General features: G+C 38.1%; 2 protein-coding genes and 1 long non-coding RNA gene across 11 annotated transcripts; 2 read left to right on the top strand and 1 right to left on the bottom strand.

Annotated features, from left to right (window-relative positions):
• Positions 1-686: 686 nt before the first annotated feature.
• On the top strand, positions 687-18,883 carry LOC130420265 (uncharacterized). Of its 8 annotated transcripts, none has more exons than XR_008906611.1 (11): positions 687-818; positions 947-1,085; positions 1,168-4,698; positions 4,874-7,145; positions 7,283-9,502; positions 11,271-12,681; positions 12,815-14,750; positions 14,855-15,118; positions 16,436-16,548; positions 18,229-18,418; positions 18,742-18,883. It is a non-coding gene; the product is annotated as an uncharacterized LOC130420265 (long non-coding RNA). The 8 variants fall into 8 exon arrangements; XR_008906612.1 differs by lacking the exon at positions 16,436-16,548 and having other exon boundaries at positions 7,283-9,133; positions 9,239-9,502; XR_008906614.1 differs by lacking the exon at positions 16,436-16,548 and having other exon boundaries at positions 688-818; positions 4,874-5,573; positions 6,718-7,145.
• On the bottom strand, positions 16,649-21,618 carry optn (optineurin). The gene is made up of 14 exons (XM_056747425.1): positions 21,467-21,618; positions 20,314-20,461; positions 20,044-20,237; positions 19,809-19,955; positions 19,556-19,620; positions 19,307-19,417; positions 19,158-19,233; positions 18,937-19,052; positions 18,713-18,862; positions 18,541-18,625; positions 18,232-18,387; positions 17,706-17,848; positions 17,528-17,613; positions 16,649-17,399 (listed from the first exon to the last, which is right to left on the bottom strand). The coding sequence occupies exons 2-14, from the start codon at positions 20,441-20,443 to the stop codon at positions 17,293-17,295; spliced, it is 1,566 nt and encodes a 521-aa protein (XP_056603403.1). The 5' UTR covers positions 20,444-20,461; positions 21,467-21,618; the 3' UTR covers positions 16,649-17,292.
• A 182-nt stretch (positions 21,619-21,800) lies between these two features.
• On the top strand, positions 21,801-27,102 carry ccdc3a (coiled-coil domain containing 3a). Of its 2 annotated transcripts, none has more exons than XM_056747426.1 (3): positions 21,801-22,831; positions 23,019-23,193; positions 25,737-27,102. In XM_056747426.1, the coding sequence occupies exons 1-3, from the start codon at positions 22,440-22,442 to the stop codon at positions 25,998-26,000; spliced, it is 831 nt and encodes a 276-aa protein (XP_056603404.1). In that variant the 5' UTR covers positions 21,801-22,439; the 3' UTR covers positions 26,001-27,102. The 2 variants fall into 2 exon arrangements, with proteins under 2 accessions (XP_056603404.1, XP_056603405.1); XM_056747427.1 differs by having other exon boundaries at positions 25,758-27,102.
• Positions 27,103-27,207: the final 105 nt, after the last annotated feature.

The raw sequence follows: 27,207 nt of genomic DNA on the forward strand, positions 1-27,207 counted from the left end.
CTGCCTAAGTAAAAAACTGAAATGAGTTTTAGCTGCGGTGTTAAAATCTTCATCAAAAAAAGCTAAAACTAAAATAATGAAACCTATAGGGCTGTCAAACAATTAATCAAGATTATTCGCATCCAGAATAAAAGTTTGTGTTTACAAAATATATGTTTGTGTACTGGGCATGTCATTTTTTTGTTTATGAACACATACACATCAATGCATATATTTAAGAAAAATATAACGATTAATAAACCTTTTATTTATTTGATTTTATTTACAATTATTGGCAAATATAAATTCATATATTTAAATATTTCCTGAGAATATAGACAAGTATGTGTATGTTTTGTGTTTATAAATACAAAATTAATATGCAGAGTACACAGAATTAAGGTTTGTGTTTACAAAATATATATCTCTATGCGATGTATCGTTTGACAGCCCTTAAAAGCGTTAAAATCACAAAACAAAAAAGCTTAAACTTAAATGATTTATAGCTCCTATAGGACAGGGAACGAGCAACTGATTATTATCCACATGGTTCATGTTTTCTATAATAGGATGAATGTTCATATGAACATGAAAATAAAAACAATCATATTTATGTATTTGGCAGCCATTGGTGTCCAAAGTGATGCATTGCTCAAATCATGTATAACTTGGAAGTCAATCCGTCAACCTTGACATTGTTTGTGCCACTGGATGAGCTGAACAAACAAAGTTGTTGCATAAACACAAGACTTTGTCCCGTATGAAAGATTGTTCTGATCATTTTGGCTTTAAACAGGTCTTGGGATTATCAGTCAATTTATCCTAAACCTATAAGTGCGGTAAGGATTTATTTTTTCCCATTATTTACACTTTACAATGAATCCGCATTTAAATATCCTTTGTTATGATTTAATACAGTCATGTCATTCTTACACATACTGATGATGTTATTCCATCTGGATTTCAGGCTTACGGGCCAAATATCTTTCTGAGGAATTAAAACTTCCGAATCAAGATGCTATCAAGATGTTACATGTAGAAGGTCTTCTGTTTGCCTTCCTCAATACGTCACAATATCTGCTGTCGTGTTCAACAGAACAATGACTGTAACTACTTTTTATTTCTAATAATGACTGTATGATTTGTTTACTTATTCATGATTGTTTATTTCGTTAAATGTATTTTAAGATACAAATGTTGCCGTCACAAAGAACTACCTGTGTCTGTGGTGTTGGGAAAGAGCTACAGTAAGATCTGCTCGACACGGCTATGTGAGACGAGACCTTCGCGGGAAAATTCGACGAGGATCCAGCGTATCAGATAAGCGAGGCGCACAACTCAATGACAGTTTTGCGATTTCAAGCTACGTTAAATAGACTGTTGAAAGTGCAACATTTCAAGCCGAAATTGTTAAGTGCTAAACCTCAAGAATCAAGTTGAAATGATTTTGGACACAAAAGGGCGTTGCAATTAAAATCTATTTAATTATATTAACCTTTTGTTTACTGTGCTATGCCTAGAAGTATAGGGGTGATTTAATACGCTGGTACTTGTTACAAGGTTAAAGGGGCTTTGCAGTAATTTGTTTTAAGAACAATTTAAAGGTTTAAACTGTCTATGGCAAGCCAAAGGGACAGTTCATGTGAATTTACAGAAGTGCACCTCTTCTGAGTTACAAAATAGCAGTTTAATACACTTGGAAATTAAGTATTTGAACTGTTTATATTGCATTGCACATTGTGCAAAGTATTTTATGATTCAATTTGTTTGAAATTGGTTTCACTTCTTGAGGTTAAGATTTATTTAAGTCTAGGTGACAATACAGGGTTGAATGCAATATTAAGTATGTGTTAAGAAATCCAAGTGCTCGTAGTTGTTAAAGAATTCATTTAGTTCACCTTCTGACTATTCACATTTAAGAACACCCTAGTTTCCATTTACACATAGCCTTACAAACAAGTCAGTCTTAGCAACAACAGACATACAGTTCATTACTTTATCCATTCATCTTATTTCAAAATGTTAAACGCATACAATGAGATTCGCCAGGGAAATGCTGAATCACATGGTCAGGCAGAAGTTACAAACCCTGAATCTGCAGACGTAGAAAAGCTGTGTAGAAGTGAAAGAACTCGAACTTTAACTAAAAAGGGAAAACAACCTCAAGATAAAAAACTATAGGCTATACATCGGGAAATACAAATGGAAGTCTCATGTGAGAATAGGCAAGGAAATACCATATGATGAGGTCTCCCGAGATGAATTAATATATATACTAATATAGAAAAATATGGAAAACGCATGTCCTGAAGTATAGATTGTCTATAAAGTAGTTCAAACTCCTGAAACAGATCTGCGACGTAGAGTTGACGCTTGTATATCGCTTTCAGAATGCATTATTCAACGAGCACAAAGACAACTTGAACGATGTGCAGCAGATGAGGAGAAAGAACCGCGGCCTGATGTGGGATCAATTTTAGCTTCAACAAGCTCTGCATCAAGACCAATGTCTCAAGGATCAAAGTGTAGTTCAGCCCACTTCAGTTTACGCTCTGCAAAAATAAACGAGGCTGTGGCTGAAGCGGCTGCATCTCAGGAAGTTTTAGCAGTGTTGGAAGAACAGGAAAGAGAAATAGCAGAACTTCAAAGAACTTCTAGAGTTTGAAAGTAGGCAATGGCTCAATTTGAATCTGATGACCTGGCAAGACACCAAGCAATACAAGCGCAGAAGGCTTGAACGCTTGGAAGAAATTAAAAAGTTGAATGCTGCCAGTGCTCGATGAAGTGTATGATCAATTTGAAGCAAATTTTAAGCCAATTAATTCCCAGCACGCTACTGATGTAGTAGAAGGACTTCAGGTTTCCAACTACGCAAAGCTCTTGGTCAGTACTCTGCCTCAGCCATTCATCACACAAACACTTGATGCCTCAAGCCATCAATTCATTCCTCAATCTCAGGCAATACAAACCCAGACTTTGCAATGGTCATCAAAAGCCCCACCTGTTTTGACATCTATGACACAATGAAACTGCAATGCCACACCTTAAGACTTTGGAAATTCTTAATGACTACAATGAGAATCAAAAAATCCTATTGAAGCTACCAGATTGGTTCGTTTCCAGATGGAACCGCGAAGTGATGGAAGCCAGATGAAAAATAAAGCCTGATTATCCGCGATTCAAAGATTTTGTAGACTTCCTGTCTAAAGAAGCAGATCTCGCTTGCAATCTAATATCTTCGAAGCTCAAAGGTGTAGAAAGCACAAAACCCAAGCAGTTGAGAAACCAACCCATTCAAAGACGCTGTACACAAACACAACACAGAGCCGTACCTCATCATGCCCTTTTTGTAAGAGAACAGGACATGGCTAAATGTACAAGGTTTGGCGAGAAGACATTGCAAGATTGTGTCAAGTTTGTGCGCACAGAGAAGCTTTGCTTTGGGTGTTTGCAGGCTGGGGCCCATTTCGATTAGGATCGTGAATCAATAAACAAATGGCGTATGCAATGTCAACACCGCTCGCGCTCGCGAGATTGTAACAAACTCTGGGTTTGCTCCCGGGTTTGGTTCATGGAGTGTGTTACTCTGGTTACTCACTCGGAGTATAAGATACCTCGCGTTCTGAAACCAAACTCCCTGAGTATTCCGTTTTCTGGGGTTGACTTGCTCTGAATTTGGACTTACCCTGCTTTTTGAAACGGGCCCCAAGTCATCATTCAAGAAGATGTGATAACAGGAGCATATGCGAAAAGTTTAGCAAAAGATATCCTACTTGCTTCTGATGACAAGTTAGGAGAGGTGAAAACTCAAAGGAGACAGATAATAAGGAGATAGTTGCAACAGTAATCGCCAATGTAGTCAAACAAAAGGATCTAGACACGCAAACATCTACCATCATACCAGCACAAAGCAGCTTGATCAAGAAGTCCTTGTCCATGCACATTTAAATACGCAAAGTGATACAACCTTTATTCTGGATAAAGTGGCTCAAAATCTTGATTCGAACAAAGAGTGTCAGTTTACAGCTATCTAAAATGTTGGCAAGGTCGACAGTCATAACTTGTCAAAAACTGACAAGTCTACAACTGAGGGGTAACACCTCAGAGAAAAGGACCCATTGCCACCAGTCTTTCCAAGAGCGGTCATTCCGGCAAATAGGTCACAGATTCCAACTTCAGAAACAGCAGAAGACGTGGCCTCATTTGGAACCGTTATCAGACAAAATTTTGCCATTGTTGAACTGTGAAGTAGGCATTTTAATCTGCAATCATTTCCAGCAAGGCCTAGTCCTAAGGAAGTCTTATCTGGGGAAGAAAATCAGCCATATGCCCAACAAACCGATCTTGGCTGGAGCATAGTTGGATACTCATACCCAGCTAATAATCGCTGTGACACAATAGGAATCAGCAACATAACTTTAGTGCGACAAGTTATGCCCGACGTAAAGTTGTCCATTAACCTGAAAAGAGAGGTACACTTTGTGTGCAGGACTCGTGTCTAGGAAATAATTTCAACAGACATTATCAAGGCTCTCAAATCCGACTTCATTAATAATAGCACAGATGATACCCAGTTTCTCAGGAAGACCTTCTTTTCTTATCCAAGGTATAAGGCAAAAGGAAAATCGCCACTTTGAACTTCCACTTCCCTTCAAGACGGACAAATCTAATCTCCCAGACAACAACCAATTGGCTGTCCATAGACTGAATTCGTTATAGGTAAGCTTGAGACAAGATAAACAATATCACAACGATTATCTCAAGTTGAGGAACGAAATGATAACTTGAGGAGATGCAGAGTGAGTTCCTCTCTATGAACTTGAGAACCAACCTGCTGGGTATATTCCGGACCACAGAGTTTACCATCCCCACAAACCAGGTTAATTCTGTGTAGTTTTAGATTGTTCAGCACGCTTCCAAGACACCTCTCTAAACGATCACCTTTTGACTGGCCCAGACATGACCAACACATTAGTGGGAGTGCTGTGTAATGTGTGATGTCGAGCAAATGTTCGACATCGGAAATCGGGAAGTCTACAACGGAAATCGTCATTATTAATCAGATGCAAGAAGATGCCTTCTCTGAAGACATTAAAAGAATCAAGTTTCAGAAAAAGATCATCCTGAACAAGGATAAGTCACAGCAAGTTTTATATATAATTTTCATATGAATACAATTCACATATTATGTTGTTTTGGGATATTACAAATATATTGGCGGTACCAGTAAGTCATCAAATACAATCAGTTTCTTCATATTTCCTTATTTTTTTTATATACAATAACTAAGCAGTTTTTGCTTGACTGTAGAAATCACAGGCACATGTAAACAAAAATCAAGTCAAGTGTACACATATTTTACAACTGTTTAAATAGTACAGCTGCAATGCAAATGACATTTTGTAACTAATTAACCCCCAGACCATCGTCCTGAAGTAACGATGAAAACGATCGTGGTACAGCTTATACTCCTGGATCGGTGTGTACCTGATATCGTCTTTTTCTCTTCCTTTGCTCATTCTGGCAAAAAGCAATAAACTAATCTTCACTGCTGCTGGTGCTGGAGATCTCCATTTCTTGTTCTGCTGTTGGAAGTACGTAAAGCAAACAGTACTAGTAGCCTGTATTGCTATGCGCTAAGCTATTCTTCCTCTCAGCAGCCAAAGCCTGAATAGCGGTTGAGCTCCACATAATGTTGAGGCGTGAAATACATTCTCCATCAGCGCCTTCTACCATGCGGGTGTCAAATAGAAGAAAGCAATCATTCGTTTCGTCGTTGATATGAAAACGGGGTTTGTCGGGTATAGGCCCTTTTCACAATGACGTAACTCAACTTCCGCCTTTTCGCAAAGCAGTGTATCATAACATCCGTCTTTCAACAAACAAGGAGAAGAACAACTTCCGTTTTGCCGTCGAACTGTAATTGAACAACAGTGAAAAACTGACAGAACACGTATTGAAGTACTTATCCTAGCACCTCCGCTAACACAAAATGAAAAAAACACACTTACCTTCATAAACAAACGAAGAATTTGTATCCTTTATCTAGCCTTGATCTTGCCTTGATCTTCTTTCTGGGGCAATCGTGGCCTAATGGTTAGAATGTTGTACTCGTGACCAGAAGGTTGCTGGTTCGATCCTCAGTGCAGACGGGTAATGATTGAGGTGTCCTTGAGCAAGGCACTTTACCCCTACTTGCTCCCCGGGCGCTGCAGTGATAGCTGCCCACTGCTCTGGTTGTCCATGTGTTCATTGCTGTGCGTGTGTTCACTACTCACTGGATGGGTTGAAAGCAGAGGTACATTTTGCAGATATCTGACAAATTCTCTGAAAATAACTTTTCACTTTCAATGTGGAGTAAAATGGTCTTTGAACCTGAGAAATATTGAGATGTGTAAAATCAGAAGTCATCCGTGGTACAAGATAACTGATAAAGATGTGAAAAGCTGTTTACTTATCTAACTTGCTGAATTAAGTGATATGACAATTTAAATGTTTTGGGCACCAATGATAAATTGCACATACTACGTTATATCTTTGCGCACATGTTTAGCATATATATTATGATACGCATATTTTTTTTCCTGTTAGTTATGATTATAGAATACTGCTTATGGAGGAATTTCATGACATGACTTTGTTTTTCATCCTTATTCACAATGTATTGCTCTTCGATTTAAACACATTTGTATGAGATTCAGAAAAGCACCTGACTGCTGTGTTTTTGTTGTCTGGTAGTGTTTATGAAATCTGGGCACTTTTTCCAGCCCCAACCCTACATGGTCCCAATCTGGGCATGTTCCGCCCCGTTACTATGACAACAATCTACATAGAGCAAGGCCACAGTTTTGCCACAGTTAGAGACAAGAGAATGGGGTGAAGAAGGGGAAACAGGTCATGATGATGATGAAATAATTGTGGTGGGCGAGGATTTATATAAAAGAAACACGAAGATAACCGCAAGTTACCTGATTGGTTCAAAGTAAGGAACACCTCTTGACGTTTGGGTATAACTGTTGATGCAAAGCACTGTGTTTTCAGATGACTTGGAACGTCTCACTTTGTTTGGCTCGAGCAAATAAAGTTTACTCTTTGACACCTGGACCTTCTTTGTTTGGTAGATTTTTAATCCGCAAGATCATTTATCCCCATCACGTACAACAGATGTAAGACGTCTTTAATTTCTTGCAGAAAAGTGTTTGCATTGATGTGTTTCATTTGACATTGTGTCTGTATGTAAATGCCTTTAAATAATTGATTTTCACCAAGCAATAATGGACATCTGTATATTTTTTTTTGACAGCAATGGCGTTCTTGTACAATGTTCGATTGGCATTTCTAGCCATGCTGATGTTGGCTCTACATCTGGAGTTAACCAGTGCTGGTGTCAAAATTACAAATTTAAGAGCCAACAACCTCTCCGGCGCCGATCCCTCAGGAGACAAAGCTGATGCATATTTGAAGGTCTCGTGCGGTTCTGAAAAGGATGCTCTGTCGGGATATGTTGAAGATGATGATAACCCCAGGTGGTACGCAGAGTTCAACTTTCCAAGTTGTAAAGGCAGTAACTCCCTGAGGCTGGAGGTGTGGGACAGAGATTGGTATTTTGATGACCATTTGGCATCCTGTCGATCATCTCCACCACTGAAGAGCGGCTCTTATTATTGTAACGCTTATGGAACTCTGCATTTTGATTTAGAGGTGTATTAAATCTGTTCTGAGATCATCTCCACTGTAACCAGCTCTGAAGTAATCAAGTAGACAGTGAATTTCATGTTCTGCTGGTTTTGCAGTGAAAGATGTTTCTGCCAAACAGGTTGTGGTAAGGTTAAAAAATACTGTAGTATTTAGGAATTTTACTACAGTTGACTGTAGTATTCTACTGTATTTTGCATCTTTCTGAAATGACTGCAAACTGGTTTTAATTCAAATAAAAAAATCATGCAGTGTTATGCTGTTGCACCATCTCCAGTTGACTGTTAGGCGCAGTGTGTCCGTTTCGCCGCTAGAGGTCGTTTATTCAAAACCATCAACACAAGTTTTGGACCAAAAAAGATTTGCTAGATTGCACAACCTGAACCTTCATTTTTGCTCGGTCTACACACTGTTCAACACCAGGGACCCACCGGAATCAGTGTTACTGTTGAATACAACTAAAACATTTTGTTTATTGAAATAAAAATGCATAAATTATTTTAAGTTCTTTAAACCTAAATAAAAAATATGACTAGAAACGCTGCCTCAGTAAAAAACTGAAATGAGTTTTTAGTTGCGGTGTTAAAATCTTCATCAAAAAAAGCTAAAACTAAAATAATGAAACCTATAGGGCTGTCAAACAATTAATCAAGATTATTCGCATCCAGAATAAAAGTTTGTGTTTACAAAATATATGTTTGTGTACTGGGCATGTAATTTTTTTGTTTATGAACACATACACATAAATGCATACATTTAAGAAAAATATAAAATATAACAATAAACATTTCTTTATTTTATTTACAATTATTGGTCAATTTAAATTAATAGATTTAAATATTTCCTAAGAATATAGACAAGTATGTGTATGTTTTGTGTTCATTAATACAAATTAATATGCAGAGTACATACATATATTAAATTATTTAATTACAAAACTTTATTCTGGATGCGATGAATTGCGATTAATCGTTTGACAGCCCTTAAAAAATAAAGTGTTAAAATCACTAAACAAAAAAAAGTTTACATTTAAATTATCATGAAAACAAAATATATACAATAAAAACATGAATAAATGTCTTTCCTTATAAAAACTTGATTTTACAGCTCCTACAGGACAGGAAACTGAAATCTGATTATTATCCACATGGTTCATGTTTTCTATAATAGGATGAATATTACCCTCATATGAACATGAAAATAAAATAAAAACAATCATATTTATGTATTTGGCAGCCATTGGTGTCGAAAGTGATGCATTGCTCAAATCACGTATAATTTGGAAGTCAATCCGTCAACCTTGACATTGTTTGTGCCACTGGATGAGCTGAACAAACAAAGTTGTTGCATAAACACAAGACTTTGTCCCGTATGAAAGATTGTTCTGATTCTTTATGCTTTAAATAGAGCTTGGGATTATCAGTAGGCCATCTCAATTTATCCTAAAATTACAAGTGGGGTAAGGATTTATTTTTTGCCATTATTTACACTTGACAATGAGTCTAAATATTCTCTGTTATGATTTAACATTAATGCTTGTGGATTTTGTTGTTTTTCTTGACAGTCATGGCATTCTTACACATGCTGATCTGGTTTTCAGGCTTACGGGCCAAGTATCCTTCTGAGGAATGCCCCTGATCCATATGTCCAAGTCTGGGGATTATTTCAGAGGAATATTTTAAGCCCTTTATAGTCTGCAGGGATCAGCTTTTAAAACTTCTGAATCATTGACCCTGAAGCTGGAGGTGTGGGACAAGGATCTGAATGTTGATGATCATCTGTTCACATGTCAGAAAGGTGACAAGATGCTATGAAGATGTTACATGTGGTACGTCTTCTGTTTGCTTTCCATAATTCTTCACAATATCTGCTCGAGCTGATTTTGCCAAGTGTTTGATGTCTTTAGGACAACATATTTTGTTGACATACGGGCAACATTTTTATAAATCAAACCCAGACCATAACTTACCCCTAACATCAGAGGGAAATGATAAGTGAAAAACAATGGTCTGAAGCACCTAATCCTGGTTGGAAGATTACATTTAAAATAAACTGTAAACTTATTTCTGAAATCTGATTAGTCGAGCTAAATCTTGTCCCAGTGTCAACATAATGTTGTCCTAATGATATGAACCACTTGACAAAAACAGTGTTAAACAGAACAAAGACATTTATAACATCATTTTTCCTGTAATGTTAGTCAGTGGTGGCCAAGAACTGTTTAGTTTCAAGCATTCTTTCCATAAAAAATCTCTGTTTTCATCAAAACAAAGAAATTAAAACAGATTTGGAACAACTTGAGGGTGAGTAAATGACTTAATTTACATTTTATGGCGAACTGTTCCTTTAAGCTCGACCACTGTCACTGTTATTCACACAGTGAACCACAAGAGTTCACCAAATCTCTTCATAGCACAATATACTGTAAATGAACTTCATGTGTTTATTTAAATCAAGCATGTTTTAACAGATATGAAGCTGTATATCTTCCCCTGATCTTAATAGGCTTGCTTATCAAACTAGATAAAGTGCTTTAACAGTTCAACAAAAATAAACTTTTCTATTAAATCAGTTGTCTTTGATGTCTCTAATGACATTAACAGCAGAATTAAACAGATTAATGAAACTAAATATTTTCTGTATAATTCAATCTCAATTTACACTTCGTTTTCTCAGAAACTTTTATTTTAACATAAACAAATCTTTTTGCGACCAATAGAGTTAGTCGTACACAACAGATTAACAGATCGTGCCGCTCCAATTGTCTACCTTCACCATACATTAATACAGTCTTTCTTAGCAGATAACATTTATACATTGAATATATATTGAGCAGCGTTAAATTAATGAATGTTGCTGTTATTTAAAGTCTATTTAGAGAATGTCTGACCAGCCAGTGGATTTGAAGTTTAGCTTCAACCCTAATCAAACACACCTGAACAGCTAATAAAGGTCTCACAAAGCAGACTAGGAACTTCAGAACAGGTGTGTTAAACCAAGTTGGAGTTAAACTCTGCTGGACTGTGGCCCTCCAGGACTGACATTGGAATATAGACAGACAGGAAGTGATGGGGAGGAGAGAGGACACAGGATCGGGAACGGACCACGAGTCAGGACTCGAACTCGGGTCGCCTGAAGCGTTGTTGCTCCGACTTCATTATTAATATTAACAAATATAAATGTGATTTTAATGGGTATTTTTAAATCTTTTAATTTTTTAAAGCCACTGTTGATTTAATGATCCAAAGAAAAGCTCAATAGATCAAAAGGTATTGTACACAGTAACAGATAATAATTACAATGATGCTGCTGCCAATGTGGAGTAAAATGGTCTTTGAACCTGAAAAATATTGAGAGTTGTACAATCAGAAGTCATCCATGGTACGAGATAAATGATGTAGGATGTGAAAAGGACCGAGTGGTGCTCACAGATCAGGTTGCCAGCACCACTTCGTTCTGTAGATTCATCCTCTACAATATCAGGAAAATTAGACCTTTCATATCAGGTCGTAGTCCAGGCTCTTGTTCTGTCCAGACTGGACTATTGCAATGCGCTACTTGTTGGACTTCCTGCTTTCATGACCAACCTTCTACAGATGATCCAGAATGCAGAGCCAAGAGTGTTCTTCAATGAACCGAAGAGAGCACGCGTCACTCCTCTCTTCATTAAGTTACAAGAGCACCACTGGTTTGGCACCCTCTTATCTTCACTCACTTATGCAGAATTATGTACCCGCTAGATCCTTACACTATATGCAAACGACCGACGTCTTGTGGTGCCATCCCAAAAAGGTAAAAAATTGCTCTCATGAACCTTCTTTGGATCTGTTCCACATTTGTGTAATGATCTACCTGCTGCTACAAGATCAGCAGATTCTGTCCCCACCTTTAAGAATCGGCTGAAAACACATCTCTTCAGTCTGCACCTGATATATATATATATCTTTTCTACAATATCTAAAAAATGTATTGGAAAAAAAACATGCTTATTTATACTTAGATAAACTAAACTTTGCTCTGTACACTGTAGTAGACTTTGTGAGACCTGTTTTTATTGCACTTATGCTTTTTGTTCTCCTAATGTTGACCCAATTGCTTCCATTGTTTATCCAACTTCAAGTCGCTGTGGATAAAAGTGTCCGCTAAATGTAAATGTAAATGAAAAGCTTTTTACTTATCTAACTTGCTGAATTAAGTGACAATTTAAATGTTTTGGGCACCAATGATAAATTGCACACGCTACGTTATATCTTTGCGCACTTGTTTAACATATATATTTTGATACACATATTGTATTCCTGTAAGTTATAGTCTCCTGATGTTATGGTTTTTCGCAAATAACTGTGATCACTGTTATCACAAAAGGTGAGAATGTCTGGGGCCTCAAAGGGGGGGATACTGTATATGTAGGAATTTCATGACATGACTTTGTTTTTCATCCTTATTCACAATGTATTGCTCTTCGATTTAAACACATTTGTATGAGATTCAGAAAAGCACCTGACTGCTTTGTTTTTGTTGTCTGGTAGTGTTTATGAAATCTGGGCACTTTTTCCGGCCCCAACCCTACATGGTCCCAATCTGGGCATGTTCCGCCCCGTTACTATGACAACAATCTACATAGAGCAAGGCCACAGTTTTGCCACAGTTAGAGACAAGAGAATGGGGTGAAGAAGGGGAAACAGGTCATGATGATGATGAAATAATTGTGGTGGGCGAGGATTTATATAAAAAAATACACAAAGATTGGTTTACCACCAATAGAAACGGATGAAAGGGGCGGGACCTAAAGAGATAACCAGAAATGACCGGATTGGTTCAAAGTAAGGAACACCTCTTGACGTTTGGGTATAACTGTTGATGCAAAGCACTGTGTTTTCAGATGACTTGGAACATCTCACTTTGTTTGGCTCGAGCAAATAAAGTTTACTCTTTGACACCTGGACCTTCTTTGTTTGAGAGATTTTTAAACTGCAAGATCAGTTATCCCCATCCCGTACAACAGATGTAAGACGTCTTTAATTTCTTGCAGAAAGTTGTTTGTATTGATGTTTTTTATTTGACAGTGTGTCTGTATCTAAATGCCTTTAAATAATTTATCACCAAGCAATAATGGACATCTGTAAATATTTTTTGACAGCCATGGCGTTCTTGTCCGATGTTCGATTGGCATTTCTAGCCATGCTGATGTTGGCTCTACATCTGGAGTTAACCAGTGCTGGTGGTGTCAGAGTTACAGGCTTACGTGCCAACAACCTCTCCGGCGCCGATCCAGCGGGAAACCAAGCTGATGCATATGTGAAGGTCTCGTGCAATGGTTTATTTAGGAGTATGACAGAACATCGCAGAGATACAGATTACCCCCAGTGGACCGCAGAGTTCAACATAACAAATTGTGAAGTCGGTGACACCCTGGCACTGGAGGTGTGGGACAAAGATTTGATTTTTGATGACCATTTGTACACTTGTATCTTAGAGCTTAAGAGGGGGTCTCATAAAATCACTTGTCCGGACAAATATTATGGAACTCTGTATTTCGATTACACTATGTTTTAAATCTGTTCTGAGATCATCTCCACTGTAACCAGCTCTGAAGTAATCACGTACACAGTTCATTGCAAGTTCTGCTTGTTGTGTATTGAAATGTGTTTGTGCCAAACAGGTTGTGGTAATTTTACTACTGTCGACTGTAGTATTCTACTGTATTTTGCATCTTGCTGAACTAACCGCAAACTGTTTTTTATTCAAATAAAAAAATCGATGCAGAGTATATTCTGTTGCACAATGTCCAGTTGACTGTTAGGCGCAGTGTGTCCGTTTCGCCGCTAGAGGTCGCTTATTTAAAACCATCGACACAAGTGGTGGACCAAAAAAGATTCGCTTGATTGCACACCCCTTAAGTTCTTTAAACCTAAATAAAAAATATTACTAGAAACGATGCCTCGGTAATAAACTGAAATGGGTTTAAGCTGTGACGTTAAAATCTTCACTGAAAAAAGCTAAAACTAAAATAATGAAACCTAAAAAGATATATTAATCATAGGGCTGTCAAACGATTAATCGCATACAGAATAAAAATTGTGTTTACATAATATATGTCGGTGTACTGTACATATTAATTTTGTATTTATGAATACATACACATAAAGTCATATACTTGAGAAAAATATAACAATAAATAAACGTTTTTTATTGTATTTACAATTATTGGTCAATATAAATTAATACATTTAAATATTTTCTAAGTATATCGACAAGTATGTGTATGTTTTGTGTTTATAAATACAAAATTACTACACACAGATATATATACTAACTTGGCGCAAACAGCGTCGCCATGGAGACGGAGGAAATCAAGGCGGCATACCTGCAGGTCATCACCAGCTGCAGCTTATTCTCAACAAGAAGGAAGATGTGCAACAGCTCTGTGCACACAGCCTTACCCCGTGTCAGATCGAGGCCTTATACCCACACCTTCCTCTCCTCTCCCACGGCGACTTCAAATAAAGTTACCCTCCGGGGTTGTGTGTTGCACCTCTGGTGTACTTGATGTTGCTCTGCCTGCTCATATGTAAAAACAAACCTATATTCTGGATGCGATTAATCGCGATTAATCCTTTGACAGCCCTAAAAAAAGTGTGTTTAAAATCATAAAACAAAAAAAATTCAATTTAACTTATCATGAAAACAAAAAATATACACTAAAAACATGAATAAATGTCTTTGCTTATAAAGACTTGATTTTACAGCTCCTACAGGACAGAGAACGAAAAACTGATTACTATCCACATGGTTCATGTTTTCTGTAAGAGGATAGGATGAATGTTACCCTCATATGAACATGAAAATAAAAAAAACATATTTATCGTATTTGGCAGCCACTGGTGTCCAAAGTGATGCATTGCTCAAATCACGTATAACTGGTCAACCTTGACATTGTTTGTGCCACTGGATGAGCTGAACAAACAAAGTTGTTGCATAAACACGAGACTTTGTCCCGTATGAAAGATTGTTGTGATTCTTTTGGCTGTAAATAGGGCTTGGGATTCTAAATTTATCCTAAAACTACAAGTGGGGTAAGGATTTATTTTTTGCCATTATTTACACTTGACGATGAGTCTAAATATTCTTTGTTATGATTAACATTAATTCTTGTGCATTTTGTTGTTTTTCTTGACAGTCATGGCATTCTTACACATGCTGATCTGGATTTCACGCTTACGGGCCAAGTATCCTTCTGGGGAATGTCCCTGATCCATATGTCCAAGTCTGAGGATCATTTCAGATGGATATTTTAAGCCCTTTATGGTCTGCAGGGATCAGCTTTTAAAACTTCTGAATCATAGAACCTGAAGCTGGAGGTGTGGGACAAGGATTTGAATGTTGATGATCATCTGTTCACATGTCAGAAAGGTGACAAGATGCTTTGAAGATGTTATATGTGGTACGTCTTCTGTTTGCTTTCCATAATTCTTCACAATATCTGCTCGAGCTGATTTTGCCAAGTGTTTGATGTCTTTAGGACAACATATTTTGTTGACATACAGGCAAAATTTTTATAAATAAAACCCAAACCCACAGCAAACCCAGACCATAACTTACCCCTAACATCAGAGGGAAATGATAAGTGAAAAACAATGGTCTGAAGCACCTAATCCTGGTTGGAAGATTACATTTAAAATAAACAGTAAATTTATTTCTGAAATCTGATTGGTTGAGCACAATCTTGTCCCAGTGTCAACATAATGTTGTCCTAATGATATGAACCTCTTGGCAAAAACAGTGTTAAACAGAACAAAGACATTTATAACATCATTTTTCCTACTACACTGAAAAAAATGATTTTTGAGGGTTAGTAAATAAATCCCATGCCAATCAGTTAAATTTTACATACATATACTATGTAGCAAAGTTAACTATATGTAAAGTTCCTGAATCTACTCAATTAATTTCCACTCAATTAGATTGAGTAGATTTTATTCTATGTTTTTTAGGTAAAGAGTACCTAAATCTATCAGATCTATCTAAAAGAAATTTCTCAATATTAATTAATTAGTTTATAAAACCAACAACAGTTCATCTACTTATTATGAATAACAAATATTGAATGATTAAACACAAAATTTGACTTATTCAGTGAAGCTTCAATTGACCTAAAAATGGTCAGAAATAGATCACATCAAATGCAAATGAAACACAAGACTGACCAAATAACAAACGTCTACAAAACCCCTTTTTGACAATGAACAAGATTCATTTAATGTCACCATTATTGTGATCAGTGTTCATTTGTGAATCACTGATCACATAAAATTAAAAATAAAAGCAATTGATGTGATCTCCTGTTTCTGACCATTTTTTGGTCAATTCAAGCTTCTCTGAATAAGTCATAATTAGTGTTTAATCATTCAATATTTATCATTCATAATAAGTCTAAGATATAAGATGAACTGTTGTTGGTTTTATTAACTAATATTACTCCATTTTTACAAGTAATTAATATTGAGAAATATTAGGTAGACTTTATTCTAATTTCTTTTAGTGTGTCATGACTTATATCTGATAAATTTAGGTACTCTTTACCCAAAAACATAGAATAAAATCTACTTAATCTAATAGTAGATTCAGTAAATTTGCATATTTTTTACTTTGCTACCTAATATATGTATATATATGTATATGTTTAACTGATTTATAATATATGTTTAACTGATTTGCATGGGATTTATTTACTAACCCTCAAGAATCTTTTTTTTTTCAGTGTACGATAGTCAGTGGTGGCCAAGAACTGTTTAGCTACAAGCATTCTTCCCAATATATTTCTCTGTTTTCATCAAAAATGAATTTCTAAAACAGATTTGGATCAACTTGAGGGTGAGTAAATGACTTAATTTTACGTTTTTGGGCGAACTGTTCCTTTAAGCTCGACCATTGTCACTGTTATTCACACAATGAACCACAAGAGGGCGCCAAATCTCTTCATAGCACAATATACTGTAAATGAACTTCATGTGTTTATTTAAATCAAGCATGTTTTAACAAATACGAAGCTGTATATCTTCCCCTGATCTTAATAGGCTTGCTTATAAAATAAGATAAAGTGCTTCAACAATTAACCAAAAAGAAAAACATTTTCTATTACATCAGTTGTCTTTGATGTCTCTAATGACATTAACAGCAGAATTAAACAGATTAATGAAACAAAAAAATTCTGCATAATTTAATCTCAACATAAACTTTGTTTTCTCACAAACTTTTATTTTAACATAAACAAATCTTTTTGCGACCAATAGAGTTAGTCGTACACAACAGATTAACAGATCGTGCCGCTCCAATTGTCTACCTTCACCATACATTAATACAGTCTTTCTTAGCAGATAACATTTATACATTGAGTATATATTTAGCAGCGTTAAATTAATGAATGTTGCTGTTATTTAAAGTCTATTTAGAGAACGTCTGACCAGCCAGCACTGAACCTACATGTTTAAGTTGACTTAAATGTTTTTGTTAGGTATATTGATGAATCAACAATGCGTTTGATGTCTACATCTCCAGTGCTGGACAGAGAAGCTGATTCACAGACGGGGAATTCTGTATGGTTACTAGGCAACGGGTTTAGATGATGCAATCCATAATGTGGATCTGGAGAGTGTCCAGGTCGGGCAGTACTTCCTCACACTTTGGACACGCATATTCTGGAATATTCTGCTGCTGCCAGTCATCTGAGGAAAAAAGGGAAAACAATTTAAAATGTTCTATTCAGTGTTGATAGTTGATTTGTTCTTGTTGGTTCTTTTACAAATCTCAGGTTTTAATCTTATCCTGAAGAGAAGGATATACAGTACAGTACCTCTGGCCCCCTGTGATGGAGACGCGGGTTCTTGTGGATTGGGCCCACCTGACTGAAGTCTCCTTTGCATCTCGCTCATAGATTGCCTAAACACATCAATAATTCCCTTTTTAGTCTCTACGCGGAACATACAGAACCGGAGACATGAAAGTACGTGAGCGTGTGGTTGTGTACGCACCTGCCGAGCGACTCCATTTCTTCCTGAAGTTGACTGTGTTGTTTCTTCATATAATCCAACTGATTGGCCAGACGTTCTTTCTCCTCGTGTATCTTCTCACGAGCTTCTCGTTCTGCATGGAAATCTTGGGAATATATTTCAGCCTGAGTGGGGACACAGATACAAACTATTATCGTAATGAATAATACAGTTTTTGTCAGGACAGTATAGACAGACAGGAAGTTATGGGGAGGAGAGTGGGCACAGGATTGGGAACGGACCACGAGTCAGGACTCGAACTCGCCCGAAGCCTTGTTGCGCTGCATGTCTGGAGCACTGTGCACACGGACACAGACTCCGACTTGATTATTAATAATGACAAACGTAAATGTGATCTTAATGGGTATTTTTAAATCTTTTAATTCTTTAAGCCACAGTTGTTTAAATGTTCAAAAGAAAAGCATAGTCTTGTTTCAAACAAATGACTTATTTTGGGTCAGCTCAGCTAACATCACAGTTCTACTTGTTTATTATTCTGTCGCAGCACCTGAGCTTTGAAAACAGAGATGGTCTCCAGCTCCTTCTCCCTCTCGAAGATTTCCATCTTCATGCCATCGATCTTCTCCTGTTTGTCCGCCAGGGCCTTTTCTGCGACTGTAAACCTGGTTTGGAGGTCTTCGTACTCTTCCTTTGACACACTTCCCTGATCAAGCACACAAACATCTATCATCGACGTAGGTGGAAAATGTCACAAGTCCTACTGTACATACTGTCATTTTTATTTATCGTCCACTTCTGAAGGTGTTACAGTATGGGCACGCTACATTCAAAAGTTTGAGACAAATATATACTGCACCTCTTTCTTCTTCTCCTCATCTTGAAGTTCATTATAATCCTCAAAGAGTTTAGTATAGGCATCTTTCAGCTGGTTCAGGCTACTCCTGGAAAAGAAAGACACAGAAATATATATTGTTATTATGTGATGATGTGATTCTATTCCAGATTGAAGACCTAAATTATTTCAGTACTTTTCATCTTGAGTCTTCTTCTGTTCCAGTTTAACAGCAGCGTGCAGACTATCCATCTGGACCTTCAGACTCTCGTTCTCAGTCTGGACCTTCTGCTTGTCTCCGAGCTGGGTCCTCAGAGTGCTCCGATCCTGCTCCAGTTCTTTACACCTGCGGAAAGAGTGATAAGACACGTTGGTTCTTTCTTTCACGTATGTAGAGAAACAGTATCTGGTGTTCCTCACCTGTCCTGCAGATCTCGTTTCATGTTCTCGGCCTCGTCCAGTTTGCTCTGTGCCTGTTTTAACTCATCACAGAGCTTCATCAGTTGAGCCTTCAGATTCTGAACCTCGCCGCTTGACTGACAAGAACAACATCCACGTCAAAATAATGTTCTTGTACAAACCGTTCAGGGTGTATGAACAGATCAAATAAGCAGTTTAAAAGCATGATATATGTTGGTTACATTTTCAGTGGCGCAGGGAAGAGACGTTTGCGTGCCGCCCTCACTTTGATCCACTTTCTTCTGCAACTCTGCGATCCTGACAACACAGAAGAGTGTAAAGGAAGCTTTTCCAGTCAAATAACTAATCTGTGTGAAGAACTGAAGCCCACCTCGCCTGGGCCTCCTGAAGCTTTAGATGAAGCACTTCCTTCTCATCCGTCTCGATCCTGAGAGACTGAAGGAGCTGTCGCACCGTTTGTTCCTCGGACTCGGCCATTGCCCTAAACACACACGACTCAATAATGTCACACTAAGAGCTCTAAACAAACTTTTTATCTGACTATTTTAAATTCTTAAATAAATAAGAAATTTTAATTCAATCTGTATAAAAATAAAAAAGTTTTATGCTGGGTCCTTACACGCTGGATGAAGATTGGTCTTTCTGTGTACTGCTCAAATCTTTCGTCACATTGAGTTCACCGTCCTGTGGGACAAAGCACAGTTTCATGAAGTAATGGTGCTATTTAACATTTCAAAATATCAAACAATGCAAACCAAATTCTTGTTGTGACAAAATCGGAAGTTTAAAGATTAGGGTATAATAGAAAAGGTTGTGAAAAAACAGAAATGGAAAGTCCTTACTCAGACGCAAGAATGTGTTTGTGCGCTTACATCTATTCTGATCTCGATGAAGGAGTCCCGAGGTGAACCTTGACCCATTTTCAGCTGGAGTTCGGAGTTTAAAGCCACCAGATCGTTTTTCTCGGCTTGAAGTCGAGCGATCTGACCTCTCAACGCCTCCAGTTCTGACAGTAAACACTACAAGAGAATTGTAACGATTACTTATAGAAATTGAATTCACCCCAAAATATTGAATTTGAGTATTTTTGATTCCACGCCGTGTCACCTCGGCTCCGCTCTTCTCCAGCTCCTGCACTTTCTTCTTCAGGGTCTCGTTCTCGGCGTCCGCAGCGCTCAGTCCGGCTCTGGCTTCATCCAGTCGTTTCTCCAGGAACTCTCTATCCTCCTTCTGTTTCTCCTTCCACGCGGACAAGCCCTCGAATCTCTCCTTCATGGTCAAATTGGTCTGTTTCAGGGCCTCTGTGGGGTTTACAGACAAACGTTTGTGGCTTACGCATGTGTGAATCGACAGAATTGAAGCGAGAACGTCCCTCACCCTTCAGTTCTCGGTTTTCTTTGATGAGAGTGTTCATTTGTTGAATCGTCTCTTCTAAACCGGTCAGATTGCCAGTGCCCCCTCGGGGGTGATTGATGTCCCCGTTCATCATCGATGAACCGGAAGCCATGTTTCAAAGTCTGGAGCTCTGAAATATCAAGACCGTATGTATTTACACAAAGGCATGTTTTCACAAAGGGCTGGACACATAAGAGCAGTTATGAAACAGATGCACAGCCCAAAGTTTTTGTGCTGTTTGGAGTACAAATTTAGATCTTGTACATCTTTATTTTGGTGTTTCTTAAAAAAGAAATACTATAGTCAATACTGTGATATTAATATATATACAATCATTTTTTAAAATATATTGTTATACTTGTGCAGGGTAATATAGCAATATGCATAATAAATAAAAAAAACGTTAAAATATATATACCAGGTTTTAATTCCTTCAATACAAGTGGTCATTGTACATATTGTACATAACTAAAGACTTTATAACCATATATGAACAGAAACTGGAAATGTACGTTTAACTTGAAAAGAAAGTAATGTTAACTCTGTTTAGAGGTCGGAATGTGGTTAATCTGGTAAAAACACGTTCAGCAAATACCTTTAACTAATCAATAAAACCAGTCGTGTGTTTAATTTACACTACAAACGCAGCTGAAAATGACACAACAGAGAATTATAATTGATTTATTGTTATAATGGGATGTGTATGGTTTTAATGGAAAAGGCAAAATAAATAATGTTAGAATATTATTCTGTTGTATACTTGATTTGAGTACTTTTTTAAGCAACATATGTAAACACTATACATTCTTAAACGCAGTATATTCGTACTGAGTACTCTTATATGACCAGATTATTTACATGTTTAGTAAAGATATGTACACTTGTACACAGTTATATAAAATCAAAGCATTGGAACCAGAATACATTTATATCTCATCATCTGACACCATCGACCCTAATGGTGACAATACGAGAAAACGAAAGTTACCGATGACATTTCTTCACCGTTTGCTGAATTAAACAACTGTTCGTCTCCGCCCTTGAGTGTTTAATACAGACGCAACACTTACAATCTAATCGCAGACACTTTAATGTAAAGACAGTTATTGACATTAACTCGCGTTACAAAACTCACCAAGGCTTCACTTGCGTCTTGCGCGAGCACAGATCAGCTTGTTTTGGTAAGAAGCACTTCCTGATCCAGACGTCAGATGTAATGCAATGCTTTCCACAGACCTCAGATCAGTATTCTGGTAGGATCGGTCTGATCTACGTGTTGTCGTGACAAGTGTTACAAGAGCAACTGCATTAAAACTCTGCGCTAAGGCGGCTTCCTGGAGCTGACGTCACACCGCGGGCCGGGATTTCCCTGCGCTGCCGTCCTTACGGTCAGTCATCATACCGCATGACGCACTCTGAAGTGGGACTGGTGAAGTGGCTTTTGCGGCACACTCATGGCAGTATTTATTATTGCAAGTAATGCAATAAGGAAAATATTTGTGTTGTTGTTATTAACTGTGTTGAATCACATGTGATGAATTTTCTGCGGCGCTAGATGGAGCCACCGAGACATAACTTTGATACAAAGCCTGTTGATCTATTTCAATTGAATGCTTCAACTTTTGGAATGTATCCTTGTGTTCTTTTTTATCTATTATTCTGTTTTTGTCCCATTAAAGTAATAAATTCATTTACGTTATAAATAAACACGCAGTAACGCACATTTTGCCCTGGAATGCAGCGCAACTCGTGGAGAGCAGCAGGACACCGTGCGCTTATTGGTTGACCAAATTTTGGGGCCGTCCGATTGGCCCGAGACGAACTTTAGGTGTGATTGATAGATAGGGCAAGAGAGAACTTTTCATTGGTTAGTAAACACTAGTCAGTTAGTGCAGGTCGGGACTTTGTGAACTGACCCCGGGTGGGAAGGGTTTGTGCGCCATGGTCATTGACCTTTCTGGTTTTTAAAAGATGCTCTTCGAATTACAAATGCACTGCGTGTTATTGGATAACCTGGGTGGTTTTGCGTTAAAAGTACTTAAACTGCACAACTCTTGTACTGTTGCAGTGCTTGAATAGCTGTGCGCACTGTGCGAACTCTTTTACGCATGGGTTTAATTGGCACTGTAAGGATGCGCATTGCGCTTCTGGTGACTCTGGGTTGCGGGTTCGTGTTTGCATGTCAGCTGCCCACCGAGTGGCGACCCCTCAGCGAGGGCTGTCGGGCTGAACTCGCCGAGATCATCTTGTACGCCAAGGTGCTCGCCATCCACGAGGAGCCGTACGCGTCCAGCCTGTTCAACTACCTGCCGTACCAACAGTACGAGCGCACCGAGGACGCGCTGCTGTACGCGGCGGAGGTTGAGTTACTGTGTGACCAGGCGTGGGGCAGCATGCTGGAGATGCCCGCGGGATCGCGCATCAACCTCACGGGACTCGGGTACTTCAGCTGTCATTCGCACACGGTGATGGAGAACAACTCTTACATCTTTTTTCTTAGGTGGGTTCGTTTTTGTCCTCTGCAAAATAATACAACTTCTATTGGGTTCCAGTACAATTGCTATTACGCGCTATCACTCTTTGCCATATAAAGCATCACATTCCTTTATGTAAAGTGTTTTGGGCACCAGAGACCCTACAGCCAAATTTGGGCCCCAAATGTGTTTATTGATGTCTGTCTCGTACAGAATGGATGAAAACTACAACATCCTCCCTCATGGAGTGAACTTCCAAGATGCCATATTCCCAGATACGCTGGAGAACAAACGACTGTTTTCCAGTCTCTTCCAGTTCTCAAACTGCTCTGCTGGACAGACGGTGTACAACTTTAATAGTGACTGGGAGAGCCAGGAGGACATCAGGGTATGTAACTATCACACACACAAAGAATTGATGAGTCTGTCTTCAAATTTTGTAGGTTTGTGGTTGGTATTGACGACTATATATCTTCTGTCAAGACAACAAAGCAGGAAGGAGAGAGAGAGACAAACATTTTGTGTGTGACTGTGTTTTTATTTGCCTCGTTGCAAGCAGACGTGCAGTTTGTTTAGTGTTTGAAGCAGCTCAGCTATAAATTCACTAAGGTCGTAAACATCTGTTTATGGCGACAGGGTCGTCTGTGTGCCTCAGTTTGACCTGTTCTGTTAAAACTGCTCTGGTACGCAGGTCTGAACCTGCTCTTCCATTTACGTGAAGGCAGTGTCCTAACAGACTAATATACTGCAGCGCTTTAACAGTAAAGCTAGAGCCAATTTCCATTCCAGCGGTGCTCTGATAATGTCTGGAGACAATAGCGGAGAAGAAAGCGGGAATCTGATCGGCCGGGGCCGTCACAGGTGATAGAATGAGGTGTGAAGAACACAGGATGCAAGAAGCTTCAGGTTCTCGTGGGTAAACGGAGCTCCTTGTTCCCACAGCACAGCACACACACATAGTTAGTTAGACACACAAGTCCCATTCTTTGGTGGTCTTTGTACGGCTGTGACTTCATCACGGTAGGAGGTTGAGGTAATTCAAGATTTCGTTCGACTTGATAAAGGTCGGATTAAAGACCTCCCACTTAGCAGTCCACCTTACACACACAAGAAAGAAAGAACGTCAAAATGAACGAATTAAAGCTCAAATGATGAACGGGAGAAAGAGAAAGAGAGAGTGAGAGAGCCAGGAAAACACGAGGAAAGCTGCTCTGTGGTTTCAGATTGATAGAAAGTAATTTAGAGATAGTGAGTAAACCGGTTTATATAGATATATAGAGAAGAATCTGAATTTTGATGACAGGGTAGTCAGAACTAGAACCTGAAGGTCACAAGCATTGACCTGAGGAGGTGTAAGGTGACTCTAACAGGTGTCCTCTGCACCAAACAGATGTGAGGATCCGCCTGTCGGGAGCCAATTACAGGAATGTACAGGGTTTAAGACAACTTAACGGGATTCTTCACCCGAAACGACATATTCTGTCATATTTTATTCGCCCTCAAAAACTGTGGAACACAAAAGAAGATATTTTGAGAAATGCCTGGGGAAATGTTGTTTGATTGCCAACATTCTCCCAAATATCTCCTATCGTGTTCTGCTGACGAAAGAGTCATACTGGTTTGGTAAATGATTATTTGTATTTTGTCGAATGATTATGAATTTTTATTTGTGACTGAACTGTGCCTTTAAGCTTTATCAACTGCTGCATCGACTAGCACAGTTTTCGTTCCTTTAAAAACTGCTATAATCATTTAGGTATTGGTACAGATCCTCACACAAGAACACACACCAGGGTACCTCACTAACCACATCTGTAAATAAAGAATCAGATGCACACGAAGGATGTGATGTGTGTGTTTGTGTGGTAGAAACAGGTGGGGGTTATTATCAGACCCGGGGACCTCAGAGATAATAAGGGCTCTTACACGTGAGCTTTCCTGTGGGAAAAGGATTATTTGAGGTAGCCTGAGGGACTCTTGTATTTCCTGTATTAAACATCTTATGTGCCTTAACTCTTTCCATCTCTTCCTGTATTATCAAATTCGGTCTTTTCCCTGATCAGGGTGTGATTCAGTGTCACTTGGGGAGTGCTGTTGTTGTTACAGCAGTGTGTGTTCTGTTTAGACAGCAGGACACAACCCGTCCATTCGTCTCATCCGGTCACTCCATGTTTGCTCCACTGCCTGTTATTTTTCTGGTTATTATAGTTTCATTATTTAATCTTTATAGCATCCAGATTAACTTTCATTGTAAAATGATGGTACTTGTCCTTTGTGGAGAACATTTTTTACAGTCTGTCGAGTGACCTCTGACATCACAGGATGGATTTGGTCCTTCACAACAGAGATTCAGGCCCTTTCATTATTTTTATGAGAATGTGGGGCCTCACATTGCACACACGGATGCAGTCATGCAGTCACACACACACACACACACACCACATCTCTTCTTGTCTGTACTGTGAACATAACAGCAGGTCATTACTGAGGTCAAAAGAGGAGGTAACAGGGTCTGGAAATGATGTTGTGGTTTATGTTGAAATTGAGGCACAGTTTGCTTATGGATGCAGAGATCTATAATCATACATGTCTCTCTCGGTTCGAAATATTTAGTAGATAAACGGTATCACAAAATTATACTTTAAACATAATGCACAGTTGGAGTAAACCGGATATTTGTAAAAAAAAACAGAATGAAGGAAATGAAAGAGTCTGGATCTTAGAAATTTATTACAAAAATAAAATGAATACTGAAATTTGCTTAATATTGTTTTATACGCTATTACAGTGTCTTATATATTTCATAATGTTATTTTAATGTTTATATATTTTTTAACATGAATAAATTATTTTTGTCTGTTTTCAAAAGCTTTTTCTGTAGGGGTGGGTTGTTTCTGATTAAATAAATAATACTATATTTCTCTCTCTCAGCTGATGTGTTCCTCCATGCAGAAGGTGCTGATGGAGGAGGAGGAGCGGGTCGGGAAGCTCCAGGAACTCGTGGCCGAGCTTGAGAGGAAGAACAAACAATTGAGACAACGCGTCGGGAAACTGCGACATTCACTGCGGAAGACCAGGAGAGCATCACAAGACGCCGAGAAGGAACGGCAGGAGCTGCGAGAACGACTGAGCACGGAAGAAAGGCATGCTGGTCATCATCTTAATGCCATCCCACCCCGACACAGAAACACATAGACTGTGAGCTTCAACAAACAAACACAGGGCACCCAATGACACTTACACAAACACTCTTACAGGTGGACTCTTACAGACTGCAGGGTGGTCTGTTTGTCACAATATCATTCCTTGTAATGACTGCTTAAATCCTTTCTGCTAACAAGAATTTAAAGTGGTCACCCAAAAAGGAAAATCATTTACTCACCCTCTCATCATTTCAAACCTGTATGAATTGTATTAGTTGCGTAGAACACAAAAGATGATATTTTGAAGAATGTTGGTAACCAGCACACATTCACTTGCATTGGTTTTATGTCCATACGATAGAAGTGAATGGGTGCCAATGCTGTTTGGTTAACAACTTATCTTCTTTTGTTTTCTGCAGAAAATAGTTGTACAGGTTTGAGACCACAAGAGGGTGAATAAATGATGTCAGAATCTTCATTTAGAATTTCAATTTCCAGAATTTGTATTTCTTTGCTCTCTAATAATACACATTCCTGATGTTGTGCAAATTATTCCAAAGAAGAAATGTTTGTGTTAAAATCGGTTTTGCTGTAATTTTTTTGCTGGTTGATATGACAACAGTTTGAGAAAGATAAAAAAATAACTGTAGATTTTAACCTTCAGCTCCAAAAATGCTGTAAATTGCACACTTTGTATTTAATTTAGGCCTTAGGTGCGATATATATTTTTGTTTTATTAACCTATTTTTAAGTGTGTAAGAAATGAATCCTCTTTGTTAGGAAATTTAAGATGATCATTTTTGCCATCCAAAATACAATGTGAAAGAAGGTGGGCCTGGATTTCTTTGTGGTTTAGTTTGGCTTTCCTGGTACCGAGTGAATAGTTAAAAACTGCTGGTTAGGGGTGAAAATGTGTTTGAGTTTAGTTCCGTTCGATTGTGTCAATTCGATATGATTCATAAATATTTTATAGGTCTAGGATAATAGAATACCTTATCCTGTCATCCTATATTTGACATATTTTCATTTTGAAGAGATGGCAATAACAATGAACCATTATCTTTGCCTTGTCACAGAATATACTTTATATTGTTTGGTTGAGTTTTATGTAAAACTTGTAAATAAATAAATCAAAGCAATTAGGCTGTAATCTGCATTATTTTTAAGAGCACTTAGTGCCGTATGACTTTATTGTGATGATAATTCACCACATTGTGCCGCTTAATTGCCATTACCATAATGTGTCTGGATGTTTTACT

The sequence above is a fragment of the Triplophysa dalaica genome, chromosome 5, assembly GCF_015846415.1.
Source record: "Triplophysa dalaica isolate WHDGS20190420 chromosome 5, ASM1584641v1, whole genome shotgun sequence".
Taxonomy (NCBI): domain Eukaryota; kingdom Metazoa; phylum Chordata; class Actinopteri; order Cypriniformes; family Nemacheilidae; genus Triplophysa; species Triplophysa dalaica.

Bases quoted from the DNA above. Each gene is read 5' to 3' on its own strand.
- optn (XM_056747425.1), bottom strand. From the start codon at position 20,443: ATGGCTTCCGGTTCATCGATGATGAACGGGGACATCAATCACCCCCGA. The intron at 18,626-18,712 runs GTACTGAAATAA...TTTCTTTTCCAG, and splicing joins AAGAAGACTCAAGATGAAAA to GAGTAGCCTGAACCAGCTGA. The intron at 18,388-18,540 runs GTGCAGTATATA...GTGCTTGATCAG, and splicing joins ATGAGGAGAAGAAGAAAGAG to GGAAGTGTGTCAAAGGAAGA.
- ccdc3a (XM_056747426.1), top strand. From the start codon at position 22,440: ATGGGTTTAATTGGCACTGTAAGGATGCGCATTGCGCTTCTGGTGACT. The intron at 22,832-23,018 runs GTGGGTTCGTTT...TGTCTCGTACAG, and splicing joins TCTTACATCTTTTTTCTTAG to AATGGATGAAAACTACAACA. The intron at 23,194-25,736 runs GTATGTAACTAT...TCTCTCTCTCAG, and splicing joins AGAGCCAGGAGGACATCAGG to CTGATGTGTTCCTCCATGCA.